Source organism: Lampris incognitus, chromosome 2 (assembly GCF_029633865.1).
Source record: "Lampris incognitus isolate fLamInc1 chromosome 2, fLamInc1.hap2, whole genome shotgun sequence".
Lineage (NCBI taxonomy): Eukaryota > Metazoa > Chordata > Actinopteri > Lampriformes > Lampridae > Lampris > Lampris incognitus.
The window spans coordinates 109198350-109220473 of NC_079212.1; the positions used below are offsets into that span (position 1 = coordinate 109198350).

At 43.0% G+C, this 22124-nt stretch overlaps 1 protein-coding gene across 1 annotated transcript in view; it reads left to right on the plus strand.

The window, feature by feature from the left end:
* chd5 (chromodomain helicase DNA binding protein 5) overlaps positions 1-22124 on the plus strand; it is a 59437-nt gene that overhangs the window by 32427 nt on the left and 4886 nt on the right. The window contains 19 exon segments of the mRNA XM_056301145.1: positions 1054-1227; positions 1632-1773; positions 2486-2617; positions 2918-3035; positions 3180-3304; positions 3554-3874; positions 4160-4360; positions 5132-5306; positions 6704-6790; positions 7416-7504; positions 10383-10516; positions 10998-11142; positions 12397-12556; positions 13228-13307; positions 13551-13749; positions 13838-13924; positions 14667-14819; positions 21322-21430; positions 21648-21780. Coding sequence (XP_056157120.1) covers positions 1054-1227; positions 1632-1773; positions 2486-2617; positions 2918-3035; positions 3180-3304; positions 3554-3874; positions 4160-4360; positions 5132-5306; positions 6704-6790; positions 7416-7504; positions 10383-10516; positions 10998-11142; positions 12397-12556; positions 13228-13307; positions 13551-13749; positions 13838-13924; positions 14667-14819; positions 21322-21430; positions 21648-21780 — 2764 coding nt within the window.

Below are 22124 nucleotides of genomic sequence, written 5' to 3' on the forward strand. Positions count from 1 at the left end.
CAATTTCTTAGCAATTTCTCGCATGGAATAGCCTTCATTTCTAAGAACAAGAATAGACTGTCGAGTTTCAGATGAAAGTTCTCTTTTTCTGGCCATTTTGAGCGTTTAATTGACCCCACAAATGTGATGCTCCAGAAACTCAATCTGCTCAAAGAAGTGCCCATCCAACCAATCCAACTTGTGGGAGCTGCTTCTGGAAGCGTGGGGTGCAATTTCTCCAGATTACCTCAACAAATTAACAGCTAGAATGCCAAAGGTCTGCAATGCTGTAATTGCTGCAAATGGAGGATTCTTTGACGAAAGCAAAATTTGATGTAAAAAAAATCTTATTTCAAATACAAATCATTATTTCTAACCTTGTCAATGTCTTGACTCTATTTTCTATTCATTTCACAACATATGGTGGTGAATATGTGTGACTTTTCATGGAAAACACAAAATTGTTTGGGTGATCCCAAACTTTTGAACGGTAGTGTATAACATCAGCAAAGCATGTTTTATTTGTAATACACAATTGCATAATATCAAAATTTATAAATTTTTATATATCCACACACCTGTTATGGACTGGTGGCCTGTCCAGGGTCTCTCCCTGCCTGCCGCCCAGTGACTGCTGGGATAGGCGTCAGCATCCCCACGACCCCAGTTGGGATAAGTGGCTTGGTTAATGGATGGATGGATGGATATCCACACACATTAGATAGATAGATTAGACAGATAGATAGATAGATAGATAGATAGATAGATAGATAGATAGATAGATAGATAGATAGATAGATAGATAGATAGATAGATAGATAGATAGATAGATAGATAGATATAACGGTAGTTTAATTAGAGGATGTGCTTATATGGTGGGCAGTATTCACAAAGTTACTTTCTTCTTTGGTTACTGTCAATGTCTTTTGTGTTTGAACTGTCACACACCGATCAATGAGGTGCTTTATTTCCAAGACATTTTAACTCTACCATAGTATTATTTGAATTAACCACAAACCTAATACCTCAAATTAAGTGTTTGAACATTCTGTTTGTGACCTTTGACCTATGCAGTAACCTGGATGGCTTTCTGGAGGAGTTTGCCGACATCTCTAAGGAGGACCAGATCAAGAAACTGCATGATCTGCTGGGGCCGCACATGCTCAGACGGCTGAAAGCGGACGTCTTCAAGAACATGCCGGCCAAGACAGAGCTCATCGTCCGAGTGGAACTCAGCCCAATGCAGAAGTATGCCCTCCCACCCCGGGTTTCATATTCTCCTGCTTCAGTTCCTGCTGTGTTTCACGTCTCTCTATCATGTGTTTTCTAAAGAGCAAGTTATTCAAGAGAGCTAAAGCTCTTCATAGATTCCTATTGTTTTTAATTCTACAGTTGGCTCATAACAGCTTTCAGGTGCCCGATGACTATGCAACCAAGACAACACGTAGAATGACCATGTATATTTTAATCCAAGAAAGAGAAGGAAAACCAACCATAACTTTACTTCTTAAGCACCCTCAAAAAGGCCCGTTGGGTCGAATTAATTTAACAACACAGAGAGGCACAGATGGTTTACCCCATGTAGTTGCTGTTTTGGGTTTTGTGCCTCTCTCCTCCTCACCTAGTCTGCGTCTCTAACCTCTGATCCGCAGGAAGTACTACAAGTTCATCTTGACGCGGAATTTTGAGGCTCTGAACTCCAAGGGTGGAGGAAACCAGGTGTCGCTGCTCAACATCATGATGGACCTAAAGAAGTGTTGCAACCATCCGTACCTGTTCCCCGTGGCTGCTGTGGTCAGTGAAACCAATGTTGTGTCAATGCCAATGTTTTCTAGCGAAAAATTATGGGTCATGGAGAAAAAAAAAACCTTCAGTACTCACTCTATTAGATGCATTACTCAGTCATCTCACCCTGTGAGTCCTGACCTTTCTGTCAGAGGGAGTGCCTTTCAGCCAGATGCATAAAGATGGGTTTTTAATCTTTCTCCCACAATGCAAATGGTCCATCGGCAATGTCTGCACTTACTATTTCTACCAGGCCGAAGGGCAAACCCAATCCTCAATGCTAAGTCCACTTTGTGTTGCATTGTTGAAACCCTTGTGATAAATCCATTTGCTTTATACTCATTCATAAGTTAGTAATTAAACTGCCTTTGAATTGCGGTGAATACACAGTTGTCTTGGTCACATGAATGAAAAAAACAAAACAAACAAAACAGATGAATTGCTTTCTGTTTGGGCTGAGGGAAAGTGATGAATTTGAATCAAATTTTGACCGCAGACGGCCAGTGGGAGTTGTCCTGTGGGATGGACCAGACAGAATGACGTCAACTATCAATTGTTGGTCTGCGACTTTATGCACAGGGTCTATTTAGAAAGTCTGTGTATCTATGTGCCTCAGGTACACATCTACAAAAGTAAATTCTGCACTGTTTATGACATATGAAAAATGTAGACATCTAATGTGGACTCCTCACTTCTTTATGTTCTGTCTCTGACCCTACAGGAAGCCCCTGTATTGCCGAATGGTTCTTATGATGGCAATCTGCTGGTAAAGTCCTCAGGAAAACTGACTCTGCTTCAGAAGATGCTGAAGAAACTTAAAGATGAAGGGCACAGAGTTCTGATTTTCTCCCAGGTAATAGCCAACAAATGTTAAACCTGGACTGAACCATTTATAGCTTTGGTCAGTGACCATTAAACAAACCCGAAAATGCCCCTGTCCATACTGTGGACATCCTTTTGTGCATTTGCCAGCTCAAGTCTTATATTCTTATATTATTTCCCTCTTCAAATGTTTTGTAAATATATATGCAGTTTTTACTACAATATACTTTGAGTAAGACTTGATTAATGTTGGTTACCATCTTCTCTTCAACACAGACTTTAGTTGCTGTGGGGGGAAATATAAACTTGTAATTTCTTTCTTGTTTTTCAGATGACCAAGATGCTGGATCTGCTGGAGGATTTTCTGGAGTATGAGGGATATAAATATGAACGTATCGATGGAGGCATTACAGGAGGCTTAAGGCAGGAGGCCATTGACCGATTCAACGGTGAGAATCCCTCTGAGTGTGTGCATATATTCCCCCCTCCCCTCTCTCTTTCTCACCCACTCAGTCTCACCCACTCACACACACACACACACACTCACTCACACACACACACAAAGTGACACTTTGCTTTGGTTTTCGCTGCAGCACCGGGCGCACAGCAGTTCTGCTTTTTGCTTTCAACTCGAGCTGGTGGCCTTGGCATCAACTTGGCGACTGCAGACACCGTGATTATCTACGACTCCGACTGGAATCCCCACAATGACATCCAAGTACTGGCTCAATCAAAGATTTGCTTGTGCCCACTTGCATGTTTCCACTGCCATGCATGATTTGATTAGCTTTGTGAAACCAGGCCCACTTGCGAACTGATTACAATGCTGTGATCCCCTCGTGAGATCGCCCGCCCTTGTGAGGACGTTTTAAATTTCGCTAATTTCATCTTTTCATTGCTTGGCTATCACATTTGCCCCCCTCTCAATCTTTTTCTCTCTTGTTCCTCCATCTCCCCTCTTCTGCAGGCATTTAGCAGGGCCCACCGTATAGGCCAGAATAAAAAGGTGATGATCTACCGTTTTGTGACGCGAGCCTCGGTGGAGGAAAGGATCACTCAAGTGGCCAAGAGGAAGATGATGTTGACCCACCTGGTGGTGCGGCCCGGCCTGGGCTCCAAGACGGGCTCTATGTCCAAACAGGAGCTGGATGACATCCTCAAATTCGGCACTGAGGAGCTCTTCAAAGATGAGGTGGAGGCAGCTAGAGCCATGGGTACGATAATGGTGCTATAACACATGTGCTCCTCTCATTACTGGTCTCTAACCAGCCAAAAAGGATTCAATTCTGTTTGGCAGAAGAGAGACTTTGACATTTAGATATTTTATGTGTTGTTTTTCTACGCCAGTGTGGGAATACTTTTTTATGCATGGTCACTTATAGTTACCAGAAGAACAGTTTGTCATCTTTTTTTCGAGATGAAAAATAACCAAGATCTGTAAGTTGTGTGTATTTACTTCCAAAAATTGCGTTATCATTGATTCTCCATAAACTCTCTCAAGTTCAATGGGCAAAACTTTTTTTTTTTGCATGAAAGTGTGTCCTTTTTTTGTTTAATAAAGGACCCCAATTAGTCACTTGCTAAAAGTTTTTCATCAACAGGGGACATTAAAGACGGCGAGGAAGGCAGTGTGATCCACTATGATGACAATGCTATTTCCAAACTCCTCGACCGCAGCCAGGATGCCACCGAGGACACCGAGATTCAGAACATGAACGAGTACCTCAGCTCCTTCAAGGTGGCCCAGTATGTGGTGAAAGAGGAGGATGGCGAGGTGAGAAAGTTGCATGTTTGTAGTCAGAGATATGTGGACATTACCTTGGGTGGCACAGTGGCCCAGTGGTTAGCACTGTTGCCTCACAGCAAGAAGGTCCTGGTTTGAACCCCAGGCCATCCTAGGTCCTTACTATGTGAAGTTTGCATTTTATCCCCATGTCTGCGGGGGTTTCTTCTGGGTGCTCCGGTTTCCTCCCACCATCAAATTTCATTGTATGTATGTACAAATGAGAAATAAAGTGTATTCTATTCTATTCTATTCTGGTGGGATTATATATAGAATACCAGATTATAATTTAACATTATAATGAGATAATACCCGAGTCTAGCATGTGGTACTCCGCACACTGGGGGTTTTATTTCTTAAAATATTCTTGACTTTTAAGTTTATTTTATTATATATAATCACTTCAAAGATAGATAAAAACATGAACGAAGGGTAAACCTCACAGATTCATGTCTTGGAACATGATTACCTTTGGTTCTTTTTATATCACAAAAAAAAAAAATCAAAAAAAACATTGCAACCTGCTGGTTTTGACACCAAACTGATGAGCATAAAATCTTCTTTGCATGAATATCATAAATGAATCCCTGGATGTTTTCTTTTTTCACCAGGAGACTCTGTCCTGTGAATGTATTGTCATGGTTTAAAAATATTTATGTAATGTTATCCTTTACATATACTCAGAAATAATATCATTTTGTACTTTTGTGTATGATCGTGTGTGTGTGTGTTTAAATGTGTGTTGCCATGCTGTGTATACAGGAGGAGGTGCAGCGGGAGATCATTAAGCAGGAGGAGAATGTGGACCCAGACTACTGGGAGAAACTCCTCCGACACCACTACGAGCAGCAACAGGAGGACCTAGCCCGCAACCTTGGCAAGGGCAAACGCATCCGCAAGCAGGTCAACTACAACGATACCACCCAGGAAGATCAAGGTTAGTCCCCATACAACAGACACCCTGGGCTCCGGCCCCAGCAAACACGTCTTATAGTAGGCTGAGCTATTTGACCTTAAAGGGGGATTCACTCGGTCAGTTTAATGACCCAGTCCAATGATTTTAATCAAGTCAGGAAAGAGTCTTTGTTGAATATTAATGTTAATGTTAAGAGTGTAATTTTTTCAGCTTCAGATGTATCGTTTGATTTGTGAAAGCTGTTTCAGCCCCTCTCTGAGCAAAGCCAGTTCTCAGCAGGATGAGTGGTTATGGACCCTCTGTTTATCGCATTCAGTCGCAGAGGCTCATTGTTGGTCACAATGTCTCAAGAGCATAGCCCAACTCTTATTGTGTCATATATGTGCGAACCCACATAGACACACTCCAGCCACTCTGGTCCAAGAGCCTGAAGTGGATGAACACCTCAGAGACCAACAAGTTGTGAATCAGTGGTAAAAACAGCCAAGTGAAAGCTAGTCATTGTCAATGCATGTGATAGCGATCTAGCCCGCTAACTTGCATGATGTTGCCAGGCAAATACACTGGTTGTGATAGGACAGACCGATGATGATACTGTCCAAACAAATCAGGGTTAATAGATGAGCAATGTATTACCGGAAGCAGATTGTTATATGAAATAGTTGAATTATGCTGTGATCCAGGAGGATAGTTTTTCAAGGGGCTTTATTTATATTTTCATATCAACAACAGTTCTAATATTTTTGGTAAATTCACACAAACACACGCTGGAAAAAAATCCAATGAGACTGGAAAACTCGATTTTCATTGGACTGGATCTTTAAGCTTCATTCAGTGTCAGGCCCACGATAGCCTAGCATGAATACTGCACAGGTAGATCTCTATTTGGGTTTAACATAAAAGTTTTGTCATGGCTCAGACTACATAATCTATTCATCCACAACACAAAGAAGTAATATTGATATACTTCCCTCAACAGGTTTCCGGGGACATGTCTGTCTGTGGTTCAGATATCCGTTTACCGATTACATTTATATGTTGTGTCGATTCGCCTGCTTTCTGAGGTTTCTGGACCCTGTTCTTCATAGTTCAGCAATAAGTGTTAAACTAAGAGAGGGAATTAGGTGTCTGAAGCCTATCGTCATCAATTAGCATTCGCTTCATATATAAAGCACTGCCTAAGACATTAGTCTGCCAGAGTTATCAGCTCTTCAATCTCACCGACTGGGGGTCAGAGGTCGTGTGTGTGTGTGTGTGTGTGTGTGTGTGTGTGTGTGTGCGCGCGCGCGTGTTTGTATGTATGTGTGTGCATGTCCAGCTGTAGTGGTCTGTAGTAATCTGCAGTGCCAGGGCGCCCTCACGTGGCCACTTAGAGAAGTGAATGCGCTGTACCTGTTTGTCTTTGATCTGTGGCTCAGAATGGCAGGATGATCTTTCAGACAATCAGTCCGAGTATTCTGTGGGGTCCGAGGACGAGGACGAAGACTTCGAGGAGAGACCTGAAGGTGGGTACCCACGCACCTGTTTTGTGCTACTAAGTGGGGCCTGGACTTATTTTGATTTACATATTGGTTTGAATTTTTTTGATTATTTCAGACAAATACACAAGCCCCTCAGTGGAGAACACTCATCAGAACCAGGATTAGAACCTGTTTTTATTAATCAAATGACTCCACAGTACATACAACCAATGTGACATGGTGGATTTCTCATGCAGACCATTAGACACTTCAGTAGATTATAAAAGTATAACAGGGAATTTATGCAATATGTACAAAACATTACAAAAAGTTCAGATTAAATGGATAGGATGTCATTGTTATACATAGTCAAATAGCAGATGAAGTGTCAAGTCGACTTGATGTGACTTGACAGATGAAGATTCATGAGAAGTCTGTGTCTAAAAACAGACTATTTAGTGTACAAACAGGAAAAGAAAGGAATTGTTCGCTGATACAGCATTCAAATTTTGGAGTAGTGCACTTTTAAGAAACATATCAGCAGAACCCTATGTAGATCTGAACGTTGTTTTGAGCGGTCACACAGCTAACCTAACATCATTTCCATATATCCACAGTCAGACATTGATGACTGATCCATCTCACAATTGGCTGTTTTGTCTTCCTGTAGGAGGGCGCAGACAGTCTCGCAGGCAGCTTAGAGGGGAGAAAGACAAACCTTTGCCCCCACTACTTGCACGCGTAGGGGGCAACATCGAGGTATGAACTCTCGGGAGTTAACCCTAACCCTGACCCTAACCCTAACCCAGGCATCATAAGGCATGTCAATTAGGTACTAAGCTGGTAGCAACTAAAAACTTTAGAGAGTAGGGTGGTATTGTGAGTAAAGAGGAGGACCCTGGTGCTCACCCCGAATAATGGCATGTGTCCACTTTGCTGTAGCTCCTTTGAGCCAAGGTACCGATTCCTTGGCTGTTTCGGGGGTGCAGTTTTGCTGCCAAACCCCTGCTGTGGCCTCCCTGTGGAGGGGCCCCGAGCAAAAATATGACTACCCTATGGTGCATAATCAAATGTCACCTTACCATCATTTTCAGTTCACATGATAAGCGGTTTGGATAATGGATGGATGGATGGATGGATGTCAACATAGTAGGTAGAGTAGAGCTGCAGGTACAAAACAGACAAGACCACAGCTATACAAATGCCAATATATGAGTGACTGCAGTGTTACTCGTCTCACAAACTGGGGACTATTGAAGGAGAGGCATTGGAGGGGAGCGTTCTGGTAAGCCTTACAACCAGAGTTGTAAAAACCAGGTCCAGAAAGTAAATATCCAAACCGTGTATTTGCTCCAACTGTGTTACTACACTGCTCAAAAAAATAAAGGGAACACATAAGCAATACAATGTAGCTCCAAGTCAGTCACACTTTTGAGATATCAACCTGTCCAGTTAGGAAGCAACACTGATTTGTGACTCAATTTCACCTGTTGGTAAATTGTCTAATTTCCACCAGGTCGAAATTAGACAATTTGCAAGACAACCCCTATAAAAGGAATGGATTTGCAGGTGGTGGCCACAGACCATTTGCCTGTCCTCATCTTTTCTGGCCGATCTTTGGTTAGTTTTTCATTTTGCTAGTGCCCTCACCACTAGAGGTGGCATGAGGCGGTATCTGCAACCTACAGAAGTTGCTCAGGTAGTGCAGCTCATCCAGGATGGCACATCAATGCGTGCTGTGGCAAGAAGATTTGATGTGTCTCCCAGCACAGTGTCCAGAGCATGGAGGAGGTACCAGGAGACAGGCCAGTACACCAGGAGACGTGGAGGGGGCCGCAGGAGGACAACAACCCCGCAGCAGGACCGCTATCTGGTCCTTTGTGCAAGGAGGAACAGGAGGAGCACTGCCGGAGCCCTACAAAACGACCTTCAACAGGCCACTAATGTGCAGGTTTCTGCTCAAACAGTGAGAAACAGAATGCATGAGGATGGTATGAGGGCCCGACGTCCACAATTGGCGCCTGTGCTCACAGCCCAACACCGTGCAGCCCGATTGACCTTTGCCAGAGAACATCTTGGTTGGCAGATTCGCCATTGCGCCCTGTGCTCTTCACAGATGCGAGCAGGTTCACACTGAACACATGTGACAGACGTGAGAGAGTCTGGAGACGCTGTGGAGAACGTTCTGCTGCCTGCAACATCCTCCAGCATGACCGGTTTGGCGGTGGGTCAGTGATGGTCTGGGGAGGCATATCCTTGGAGGGCCGCACAGACCTCTACGTGCTAGCCAGAGGTACCATGACTGCCATTAGGTACCGGGATGGGATCCTCAGACCCATTGTCAGACCATATGCTGGTGCAGTGGGCCCTGGGTTCCTGCTCATGCATGACAATGCTCGTCCTCATGTGGCCAGAGTGTGTCAGCAGTTCCTGTATGCCGAGGGCATTGATGCTATGGACTGGCCTGCACGTTCCCCAGACCTGAATCCAATCGAGCACCTCTGGGACATCATGTCTCGTACCATCCGCCAACGCGATGTCGCACCACAGACTGTCCAGGAGTTGACCGATGCCCTGATCCAGGTCTGGGAGGAGATCCCTCAGGAGACCATCCGTCGTCTCATCAGGAGCATGCCCAGACGTTGTAGGGAGTGCATACAGGCACGTGGAGGCCACACACACTACTGAGCCTCATTTTGAATCGTCTTGAAAAATTTCCACAGAAGTTGGATCAGCCTATGTTCTCATTTTCCACTTTGATTTTGAGTATGATTCTGAATCCAGACCTTAATGGGCTAATGATTTTGATTTCCATTGATCATTCTTAGGTTATTTTGCTCTAAACACATTCCTCTGTCTAATAAATAAAGATTTTCAGCTGAAATATTTAATTCATCGAGGTCTATATTGTGTTTTTAGGTGTTCCCTTTATTTTTTTGAGCAGTATAAATCAGCTGATTTCATTAGCTAGTGTTCCCTATCTCGTTGCTCAGTGGTGTTGACTAGAATCTGTTGGTGTAGTGCATGAGTGGAGCAAATACATGGTTTGAACTTTTACTTTCTGGACCTGTTTTTTACAACTCTGCTTACGACATATAACAGATTACACACCACAGACACTCAGTTAGCTTTAACCCTCTTGGGATGAGTCCAACAATCTCTTCAGTCTGTCCTTTCAGGCTATAAGACACAGTGCATACATGTCTGAGGCGTCAAGGCATATGCACATGCACTTTAGACACTCTGCAGGCCTCTTCTTCTGCACCTACTTAATGGGACACATTATAAGGGAGAGGTTAGTTAGATGCACTGTGCCAAGCTCACTAAGTGAACGATCCCTTTCTCTCACTCCCTCCTGACCAACCCTCATTTACCAACCTGTGTGTCACCCGTGTAGTCATAAATAAAGACAGATAATTTATTATATACACTGAAACTTGATTGCAGTGGACTTTGCTTGTACAATTATACTGGCCTTTATTAAGCTAATCTATATAAGCAAGGTTGTTTTTCCTCTGTGTTGGCTTTTCTTCACAGAATAGCCCAAATCCCCTGCATAATGTTTACGTAAGGTAACATTTTCAGTTTGCACTGTGTGCCCTCTGTTTTAATGTAATGCTGTGGCTCTAATGTGTAGGTCCTGGGGTTCAATGCTCGCCAGAGGAAAGCCTTCCTCAATGCCATCATGCGCTGGGGCATGCCCCCTCAAGATGCCTTCAACTCCCACTGGTTGGTCAGAGATTTGAGAGGGAAAAGTGAGAGGGAGTTCAGGTAATTCTCTCTACCCTGGTATTTTTTATATTTGACTTTCATAGTGTAATTTTATAGTGAAAGCACTTAATCATTCCTTCTCTCTTTTCACACTGTTTATTCACACATTCATTCACATGTGCATGTGAACCTGGGTTATCCCTGAGTTAGGAGTTGACCCTGGAGTTATTTTAGCCCCTTTTTGAAATCGCAGTTCAAGGATTGTATTGTTCATCTTGTAAAGTTGAGTCTTGCAAACTTTTGCATAAGTCTGTTTTTGATTGCATCAGTGTCGGATATTATCTAACCCAGAGTTGAGACACCAGAGGCAGCCTGTAGTCTAAACATCACCAGTTAGCCATTGGCTTCAGATAAATATAGCCACCCACCAGCTGGTAATTTGACATATAGTCCTCTTTCTCGCCACTTCAGAGCAGTTTAAGTCATTAAGTGCGGTGTGCAAAGTTAAGTGTGGTGTAAAACACATATTTTGTTTGGTCAGGGCCTATGTGTCTCTGTTCATGAGACACCTTTGTGAGCCAGGGGCGGATGGAGCAGAGACCTTTGCTGATGGAGTCCCACGTGAGGGACTGTCCCGCCAGCACGTCCTCACCAGGATCGGAGTCATGTCCCTTGTGCGGAAAAAGGTGTTTGTCATTCAGTCATTCACTAAAGATGTCAGTTATCCCAGAAATTCTTCCTTGTCATCGTTGGTGAAGGAAATCTGTTGAACTGGTTCAAAGTAACTCAATCATTTGGTGTTGCCACTTCTTGGCCAGGTCTCCCTCAAGAGAGATTTTTAATATTCAGATTACTTCTTGGTTAAATAAATGTAAAGTACTAGAAACAAATAGTATACTAAATACTAAAAACTAGAAACAAGTAAGGAAAAACACTGGTGGAACATAGAATTCCACACAAACCACGTAGCTCTCGAGCATCGAAAAAAAAACAAATCGGGGCATCCGGGTAGTGTAGAGGTCTATTCCGTTGCCTACCAACACGGGGATCCTGGTTTGAATCCTCGTGTTGCCTGCAGCTTGGTCGGCCGTCCCTACAGACACAATTGGCTGTGTCTGCGGGTGGGAAGCCGGATGTGGGTATGTATCCTGGTTTCTGCACTAGCGCCTCCTCTGGTCGGTCGAGGTGCCTGTTTGGAGGGGAGGGGGAACTAGGGGGAATAGCGTGATCCTCCCACGTGCTACGTCCCCCTGGTGAAACGCCTCACTGTCAGGTGAAAAGAAGCGGCTGGCAACGCCACATGTATCGGAGGAGGCATGTGGTAGTCTGCAGCCCACCGGATCGGCAGAGGGGGTGGAGCAGTGACTGGGACGGCTCGGAAGAGTGGGGTAAATAGCAGGATACAATTGAGCAGAAAATGGGGGGAAAAATAAAAACAAATAAAAAAAAAAACAAATTTAGAAGAAAATTGCCATTGGGTTGTGGTATTATCATTTGTTTTCAATGTGGCTTATCACGTTTTAAAAATTAAAGAAACCAGCGACAATATCTACAAACAAGTTGAGTCACTCCACTAGGATCAAACTGTAACCACATTGTAAAAGCATTTCAGAAAGTTCTTGAAATTAATTAATCTGCATCAGCGGCGAATTGGATCATCTCAGATTTCTAAATTGGTTCAAAGAAAAATAAGACTAAGACTCGATATGAGACCAAATGCTTAGCTGGGATGAGTACTTTTTTATATTGTTTTCTTTTCCCCCTTGTCCCTGGACGGTAAAGGATAATTTTGACAGGTTAATAGTATGAAATCAGATAGGTAGGAACACTAGGGAGTATGCTGCATGCCTTGGATTCTGTGGCGCTGCCTTGTATAATAAGTCTGTTGCTGTCATATTTTACTTTGGCCTAACCATTTTAATGTTGCGGCTTGTGTGTAGGTGCAGGAATTTGAGCATGTGAACGGTAAGCTGAGTTCTCCAGATCTGATCCCTATTGGCATGGAGCTGAAGAAACTGACAGAGAGTCTGTCCTCCGATCCAAACACCCCGGTGCCAGCCAGCCCAGTGGCTACGCAGCCCGGTACCCCTGTCCCACCAGGTCAGAACCAAATACCTGTGCTTATACTTTTTCATGTCTATTCTTTGCAAGATTGTAGCAAGAGTTTATGCAAGGAGACATAGTGTCATAGATGCAAAGCACAGCTGTCGTGTGACTTTGTATATATGGAGTCATTGTCTTAACTTTGTAATAGCTAGTAGGTCTAGTACTGATGGCACATTTACAGATGTGTAGCTAATGTAATGTATTGGTCATGCTTAACATTGACAGTGACAGTAAAATAGAAGCTTTCACATCGGTTAAAATGCGGCTAAAGTTGCCTCGTCTGAATAAAGTTTTCAGCAAACCCAACAACTCAGAAAAGCAAGCTGACACATCAGAACTGGAAATAGTGGTAGAGGTGCAGAAAAAATATAATTTGCCAATTGTCTTATCAAATGAGGTTTATAGTGTTATTTAGAAGACGCAAAATCTTTAACGTCTTACAACAGAATATATATTTTTAGATGCACTCCCTCACAGGCATTTTTGCAACACCGCCCTGATTCTACACAGATGGTATGGCTAAACATGAGACTAAATGTCAGTTTGTTAGGCACTGAGTGAATTAGAAGCCAGATTCATGAGAGGCTCTGCATCCAAATGAAAGTTTCAGTAAAAGACCAAAGTCAAAGAGAAATATTGAGTTGTTTTTGTACTATGATTTATAGAGAAGACCGAGTCTCTCTCGGGCTCTGCTGAGGACAAGGAGTCCATGGAGCAAGAGAACAAGAAAATGACAGAACAGGAGGTGAGTCCTACCCCCCCCCCCCCCCCCACTGCCCAATCTCCTCTATTCCATTCTCCTTTATTGTCTTGTCCATCTTTCTGTGGGCCAATGCACTTTAACCATTCTCATCTCACCATCCTCAAAGCACGCTTCTGTCAAACACCAACACCTTTTGACTTGTCTGTCTGCACACTTGCAATGCTCCTACTTCTACCCCGGTAACCCCTGTCAACTTTGGTCATTTTTTTCCCCTTCCCTCTGCAGACTTCTGCAGGCACAGAGCAAGCTTCTGAACCAGAGAAAGTCACTGACAGGGAAGAGACCAAGGCCGGCACAGAGGAGAAAACGGGAGAGGAGAGGGATAGAACTGAGTCTCCCTCAACGAGGACAGAATTGTCTGCTAACCCTAAGGAGCCCGCTTTGAAACAGACAGAGCCGCCTCACAATCAAACTTCGCCCAAAGGTGAGCAGTGCCAGACCTCTGAATTATGCATCATCTGTCCGCCGTGGGGTCAAACTGAGTTGAAGTCTTTTTTATGTGATCCCTGTAGTGGAGCCCTGTAAAGACTCTGAGAGGTCATCAGAGAAAGGGGAGAGTGATCCGCCTGCGAAAACAGAAGACAAGGAAAATAAGCCAGGTATGCATAGTAATCTGTTACAGATCTTTTAAGCGTGACAACATTGGTTTGAATTTGAAAGACAAGCAGCTTCAATGGATTGTCTGTCATGAATATATATATTTTTACTTTAATGGTAGAACGAGTAGGATTTGTTGGCTGCGGTTTGTAAACACAACATTCAAAGCTTGCCCCTCCTCCCCGGCTCAACGACACCACAAGGACACGCCCCTGACCGCAGCAGCCAGAACACATCCCAGAGTACAGGCCAACTCCGCGTCGCTCTTCATCCCCATCCTCTCCTTCAGTGCTCGCCAGCGGGTGAAAATCAACCCCAGATTCACTCTCATTTTGGAATGTGCTTTGTCCGCTTGACGTTTTGCCTCGCTATATTTGTGTCTTTTCGGCGCTGTGTCCGCCATTTGTTGTAGCTTCCTTTTGGATGTGTGCTTACAAACTCAATCCGACACCTGGTCACTACGTTTTTATAGAGTCCCACTGCCCAAAGGTTAATGCCCAGATATGTCCCGTACACAGCAAGATAAGAAAAATAAGAAAATACAGGCAGAGGACAGGGTCTCTGTAGATATAGACACCGCCACACATGTCTAGAGGGTCATAAGTGATGCTTGAGAGTGATTATTTTTGTATGAGTCTATACAATCCTACTCTTCCTACCTTTAACTTTAATATTTCTTCAATTATTATTCAAACAGAACGATCTCAACAGAATTAAGCATTTGCATAACGGTTTCTCTTTCAGCTGTTACAGATGATGTGAAGAGCGAAGACATGCCAGAGGGTCGATTAAATGGAGAAAAAGACACTCTGGATGAAACAGATGAGAGCAGGAGGGAGGACAAAAATGGGTGCAAAACCAGGTTCATGTTCAATATCGCAGATGGAGGCTTCACAGGTACGGAACATAAAGGTGACACTGATTAAGTTTGTAAAACTTGGAATTAGGAAAGTTGACTATATTTTAGCAACACCATGGTGGAGTCATTGTAAGGTAAGGGTGGTTTACACACACACACACACACACACACACACACACACACACACACACACACACACACACACACACACACACACACTCACATACACACACACACACACACACACACACACACACACACACACACACACACACACACACACACACACACACTCTCAAGGTTCCAGAGAGACAAGGATAGGAGGGGGATAGTAGGAGAAAACGCAGGATGCGTGCTGTGTGTGTGTGTGTGTGTGAGTGTGTGTGTAACCCACCCTCACCCTTACCCTACAATGACTCCACCATGGTGTTGCTATGGTGTTGTGTGTTAGGGCATTCATGACTGCTGCATTTTAATAGTGATTAACTACTCTTTTTTTCACCTAATAACAACGGTACATTTTCATCAAGAAGGTCTCCAATACAACCAGTTCATGGTTAACTAATGTAGGCAGGACCAACGTGGCGTGGGGGTAGAGGAAATAGCATAGTCATTGATTGGCTCTGATAGGCTGTTTACAAATGAGCCACAATCTGATTGGACTAAACCCCCAGCAATCCTGAGCAAGAAGTGTCTGTCTGTGGACTACAAGACAGGGACGGAACAGGACCCCCATCACTTCCCCTAACCTTAACCTCCCAACCTTAACCTTAGTAGGTGAGGTGAGGGGAGGGCATTTCCTGTGTGGGGTGTGTGTGTGTGTGTGTTCTTGCACTGTGGTGGTGTATCTTGTATGTTACACCCCTGTCTCAACAGTATCTGTCTGTGGAGTGCAATAGAGGGGCATAGTGTACAAGACACAACCCCACAATGCAAGACCCCCCTCCCGAGGTTAAGGTTGGGAGGTTAAGGTTAGGGGAAGTGATGGAAGTCCTGTAACACCCCTACACGTTCCGCCCCTGTCTTGCAGTCCACAGACAGATACTGTTGGTCTGAGCTGGAGAGTTTGACTGCAGTAACAATGAGACTGCTTTCTAGCAGGTGTTTTGGTTTAACTAGTGACCATGTTAACTGGTGACTTTGTGCGTCCGTGGTTGTTGTGGTGACAGCAGCTGTTGAAAAGCCTAAAAGCCTTAAATTAGCTTAAATTGAATGTTCATTACACTATATATTTGTCTGATCCTTTTCGTCCTACATTATCAGAATCATGTTTATTGGCCATGTAGGTTTGCATATACATGGAATTGACTCTGGTTTTGTGGCTCTCAGTGTACTTCACATAGAATAACAACACTACAACACAACAATCTTCAGATATATATGTTACGGGTAATGGGAAAAAATGGTTAATGTGCAAACTACCCGGTTAATGTGCAGATTACCCAACGGGGCGGTTAATGTGCACATTACTCGCCAGAACGAGTTATCTGCACATTAACCGGGTAGTCTGCACATCACCCGTTTGGATGGTTAATGTGGATGGAACGAACCTGCAACTCATGTTTTTACGATATTTTGATATTTAAATCAGCAATAGGCCTTTAGCCTAATGACTCATGAAGTGAGGCCATCTGAGGAATCACAACTTGTGGTAAATGAAAGAACAGACATTGGCGATATCATTCTGTCTTTAAATCAACCTTTTCTCCCACTTGTATAACTAGGCTATATTATATAGCATCAAAGAACACAAACATGAGCCCTCCTCGCTCTCTATCTGATCCCTGATATGAATGAATAGCCTACAAATTTGACAAGGGTGAAAAGAAATATCCGTCTCGGCCATCTTCCATCAGGCTGCTATAGCCTACTCTCACTGGAGACATGCGTCATTCAACCAGTCCCAAATGGCAATCACTCCGTGGACAGACTGGTAAATAAAACTTTATGGAAGAGGGGTACTGGCGGGGAAAAAATACTAAGACTAGATGATATGAAAACAGAACCAAATTCGTTTTATAAGCCCAGTATGTAGGAGCAGAAGCAGCGAAAAAATATGTCAAAATGCAATTCCTGCCTGCCAATCAGGCAGAAAAATGAATGAACAGGCGATACCTTTCAGATGCACTTTTACACAACCACCAAAAAAGACAAAAATGTGCCCGATTCCCTCCCTCACCTGGCTAATATCCTACTAGTAGCCTACATATTTCATCGATCATATCCTAATCTAACCGAGAATATGGGAGGGAGCAAACAGATTGTCGATAGACTAGCTGTGCTGTGCAAGTAGCCTAAAGCAACCACGTGCACGCGCATCTGCGCGTTAATGTGAATTCGTTCCATCCACATTAACCATCCAAACGGGTGGTGTGCAGACTACCCAGTTAATGTGGATAATGTGGTTCGTTCTATCCACATTAACCGCCCAAGCGGGTAGTGTGCAGACTACCCGGTTAATGTGCAGATAACCCGTTCTGGCGGGTAATGTGCACATTAACCGCCCTGTTGGGTAATCTGCACATTAACCGGGTAGTTTGCACATTAAACGTTTTTTCACATTACCCGTAACATATACACAAAGATTGACTTATACATGCGAAATAAGAGGCAATAAAGTGCAAAGGTGCAGAGAATATATCAGAGATGCTGAAATAGATGTTAGCTGGTTACTTAAATACATGCTTGAGGTAGAGGGACATGGCAGAGCATACCGGTGTATGTACAATATACAGTACAGTACAGTATATACAAAATTGTTGGATTTATTTTGCAGTGTTAACCGTTCATTTGAATGACAGCCAGCGGAAAGAAACTGTTTTTATATCTGGTTGTTTTGGGGTACAGTGCTCTGTAGCACCTGCCAGAGGGGAGGAGTCTGAACAGGTTGTGACCAGGGTGTGATGGGTCTGCAGTGATGTTGCCTGCCGGTTTCCTGACTCTGGAGGTCTATAAGTCCTGAATGAAGGGCAGGTTGGCCCCAATGATTTTCTCTACAGACTTAACTGTCTGTTGTAGTCTGTCCCTGTCCTGTTTGGTGGCCGAACCAAACCAGACAGTGATGGATGTACAGAGAACAGACTGGATTATTGCAGAGTAGAACTGAATCAACAGCTCCTGAGGCAGGTTGAACTTCCTGAGCTGGCAGAGAAAGTACACCTTCTGCTGGGTCTTTTTGATGATAGTGTGTATGTTGGATGCCCACCTTGGGTCTTGGGAGATTATGGAACCCAGAAATCTGTAGGTTTTCACTGCAGACACCATACTGTTGAGTATAGTGTGGGGCGGGGGGGGGGGCAGTGTTGGGGGTCTCCTCCTGAAGTTCACGGTCATCTCCACAGTTTTGAGCATGTTCAGCTCCAGGTTGTTATGGCCGCATCAATGATGTAAATTAAATGGTGTTGCCAACAAGAAGCATTCACATTTGTTGAAGTTCCTTTTAACGTGGGGAAAAACATAGTGTAGCAGAGCAGCTAGCATCTGATGAGGAATTTGACATTATAATGTTACAGGTTAAATATTGAATATGGGTCACTATCTGATTGAGGATAACGGTATAAAATACAGCTGTATTGCCAACTGCGTTTTGTTTCCCACATTATAAGAAACATTAAAAGAGGTGAATGAGTCTTGCTGAGTGCAATTTTACTTGTGTAAAGGGTTAGCATAGATATTAAACACAGATGAGTGTGTATTTAAAAGTGATTAAAGTAAAATTGAAGGCTTTTAGGAGGACACTATGTGTTCTGTTCGTGTTTTCAACAGCTGCCATCACTAAAGTCACCAGTTAACATGGTCACTCATTAAACCAAAACACTCTTAATTGTTCCCTAAATCTCTTATTTAACATGACATAACGTAGAAAATGATTGTGTGTATCAGCCCTGTGATGGCCTGGTGGCCTGTCCATGGTGTCTCGCCACCTGCCGCCCAATGACTGCTGGGATAGACTTCAGCATCCCCACGACCCTGAGAGCAGGATAAGCTGTGTGGATAATGGGTGGATGGATGGATGGAGGATTGTTCCGACAAATCTATATTGTAATCACAGCGCCCCCAGCTGCATAACTACTGTAGCTGCATTGCTACAGCTTTATTAATGCAGTGCTAAAACAACCGGGCCCCTTCAATCTGCTTACAAATAACACGACTTTGCACTTTCAAATTGCATGCGGTGCATACGCCAGAGTCCAACAAACAAACAAAATAACTTTCATTTGATTTCATGAGCTCCAAATTGCAGAGCCTTGGCACAGGCCTAGTTTTAGAGAACGCTTTGGAGTTCATGAAATGAAATGAAAGTTATGTTGTTTGCTTGTCCAATTGTTTTTTTTTTTTTAAATAAGTTGTCTTTAAATATTACAATCCTGCTGACTACCCAGGGCATTACTACAAGTATGGGGCCGGAATTATTTGGGTTAGGGTTAGGTCTTAAAAGAAAGATCTTGCATTTCAACAGAAAAATAAATTTCAAAGTAGGCCAAAATTACTAATTTTGTTGTAAATTAGTCAAAAATGTATTACCTTAAATGATGTTTGTCACTATTTCCACAAAAACAGACAAAAAAAAAAACAAAACCCGAAAACAAAAGCCCGAAAACGAAAGCCCTTTCATTTCATGTGTTGGGCCTCCAAAGGGTTCTCTGAAAGTAAACCCGGGTCAAGACTGTGGCCATGAAATGTGAAAATTAAAACTTGTCATACAACTAAATGAAATGCATAATTGGAAAGGTTTCGACCTATAGATTAACATTATGTCAGTCCGAAGATTTTAAATGGCTCCTGCTTTGAAAGACTGAGTTCTGAACCTGACCTCAGTGCATGTTGGAAGGGTTGTTAGTTATATTTTAAAAACTATAATTCCCTTGAGCTGCGGCCATGCAGCCTGATACAAATAATCACCACAGTTGTAGTTTTTCCAGTTTGCAAAATAGCGTTGTAAATAGGGTCGTAGAAAAACGTATATATGCAGAATACATCAAATATTTACTGTAGCCAAAACATAAATTACACTGTATTTAGGTGGTTTTATAAAATAAAAAAAAAAGCATACAAAATTTTATTTATTTAGGATATTTTAGCTAGTATTTTGGAAACATGTTTAGGGGTTGTGTTCAATATCAGAAACGTTGCATTCCAACAATTTTCTGGCAAGACCTGAAAGAATCTTCATAATAACTAACAAACCAAAGATCATATACATTCACTGAACGAAGATTATGAAAATAAAACACATATTTCTCACTACAAATGTTATCAAAATGCATTTTAATACTGAAACTATCTTAAAATCACATTTTGTCCTTTCTTCCATTTCTCTTGTTCCTCCATTTTTTAAAATATTAAACATTTTCAAATAACAAATAGGCATTATCATGATTAAACACACCTGATAATAATTCCAAGCAGCATACTTTAACAAGAAGAAAAAATAAAATAAAATAAAACTGTAAGTTAAATTAACTTGAGCTTTAAGGGGGTTTAAACAATATGTAATGCAAATAATTCAGAGTCAGAAGGCACGCCTCTTTCCCAGTATTTTTTTAAGGATTGAACGATTTTCAAGTCATTTCTAAATGCCACAACACTTAGAGCATTTTCCACTGAGAATAAAAAGAACGTCACCCATTTTTTTTCTTTTCACAGACAGAAATTTGACAAGTCACGTGACATGGACGCAGTCTCAACCAACATTGGCTATTAGTTGAAATGTTAATACGAAATGTATTTTTGGTTTGGAAATGTCGAGATTTTAACATATCCATGGCTGGCAGAAATGTAAAATACCAGCATTTTATTCTGGTGACTGGGTCACTGCACATCAAGTGAACTGGGCAAATTCAGCCTCATCGGTGACGTCGTGACCGTTCAAGGTGATGCGTGGTATTTTGCTGCATCTGCTCTCCACTGAGGTTAATGGGAAGGATTAGTGTAACACCTGCCTGCAAAATTGGATTTCGGCATATGTGCTGCATGCAATTTGAAAGTGTCAAGTTGTGTTATTTGTACACAGATCCAAGAGACCAGTTTGGCTAAAACCACAGATGAATGATTAGTCTACAACTATGCACAGTGTCGACTAGGGGTTTTGACCCGTGTGTGTGTGTGTGTGTGTGTGTGTGTGTGTGTGTGTGTGTGTGTGTGTGTGTGTGTGTGTGTGTGTGTGTGTGTGTGTGTGTGTGTGTGTGTGTGTGTGTGTGTGTGTGTGTGTGTTATGGGTTCAAACCCCTCAGGAGAGAACAGACATTAACCAGTGTTCATCTGCTCTCCAGCTCTGAGCCCAAGTGACCTTATGATTTCTAAAAGTTGACAATTTAGCACTAAATTGATGTAGTTGATTTTGTCTCCTCTCACATGTACATAAACTTCATACACAATCTTGAATCACTGCAGCCGTCCCGGTTATCCACTGTCTTTTGTTCACCATATTTTAAATGATGTTGATACGCTGCGTTGTTTGTATTTGAAATAAGGGAAGGAGTGTGAATCACTACTTATTTATTTATATCAACTGTTTGTCTCTGAAATTTCCCCCGTCAGAGTTGCATACCCTCTGGCAAACAGAGGAGCGAGCAGCATTGTCATCTGGGAAGATGTACGACATCTGGCATCGCCGCCATGACTACTGGCTACTGGCTGGAATTGTAACGTATCCTTTCCCAGACACGAGAGAGAAACAGTCATCATTTGGCAGTGTAATGTAATCATCTAAGGCCTGGAGGGAGCCAGATTTGAAACCGCTGGAAAAAAATCTATTTACAACAGCTATGGTTTCCACAATGCTCTGTCACTGGTATTTGTTATTTGAAGCGCTTTGTGAAGTGCCGTGGTCCCACTTCTTCTCCTTGACCGGGACTCTCGCTCAGACACGGCTACGCACGCTGGCAGGACATTCAGAATGACCCGCGCTACGCCATCCTAAATGAGCCCTTTAAGACAGAGATGCACAAGGGAAATTACCTGGAGATGAAAAACAAATTCCTGGCCCGACGCTTTAAGGTAAGGTAACACAGTCTGAAGGTTTTACCCTGCCCTACCCAGTGTTGCAGACACGGAGTGTAGTTGTGCCCAATAGGTTATCAGGTTTGTGGTAGAGATGTTAGGGAGGGAGGAAATCCATGCCTGCCTTCCCATTTCTTTCCTATCTTGACCCCCCCCCCCACTCACAGACGCACCCTCCTGACTGTGAGAACTACATCGAATGAGTGCCTTTGCCGAAGGGGCTGTGTTTGCTCAGAACCCGCGGATATGATGAAAAATCACAAAGCAGCTCAGGATATGGGTACTGTTTCAAGTGTATAGTTTTGTAAACTCCCCCCTTGTGTTAAAATCAGGGATTGAGG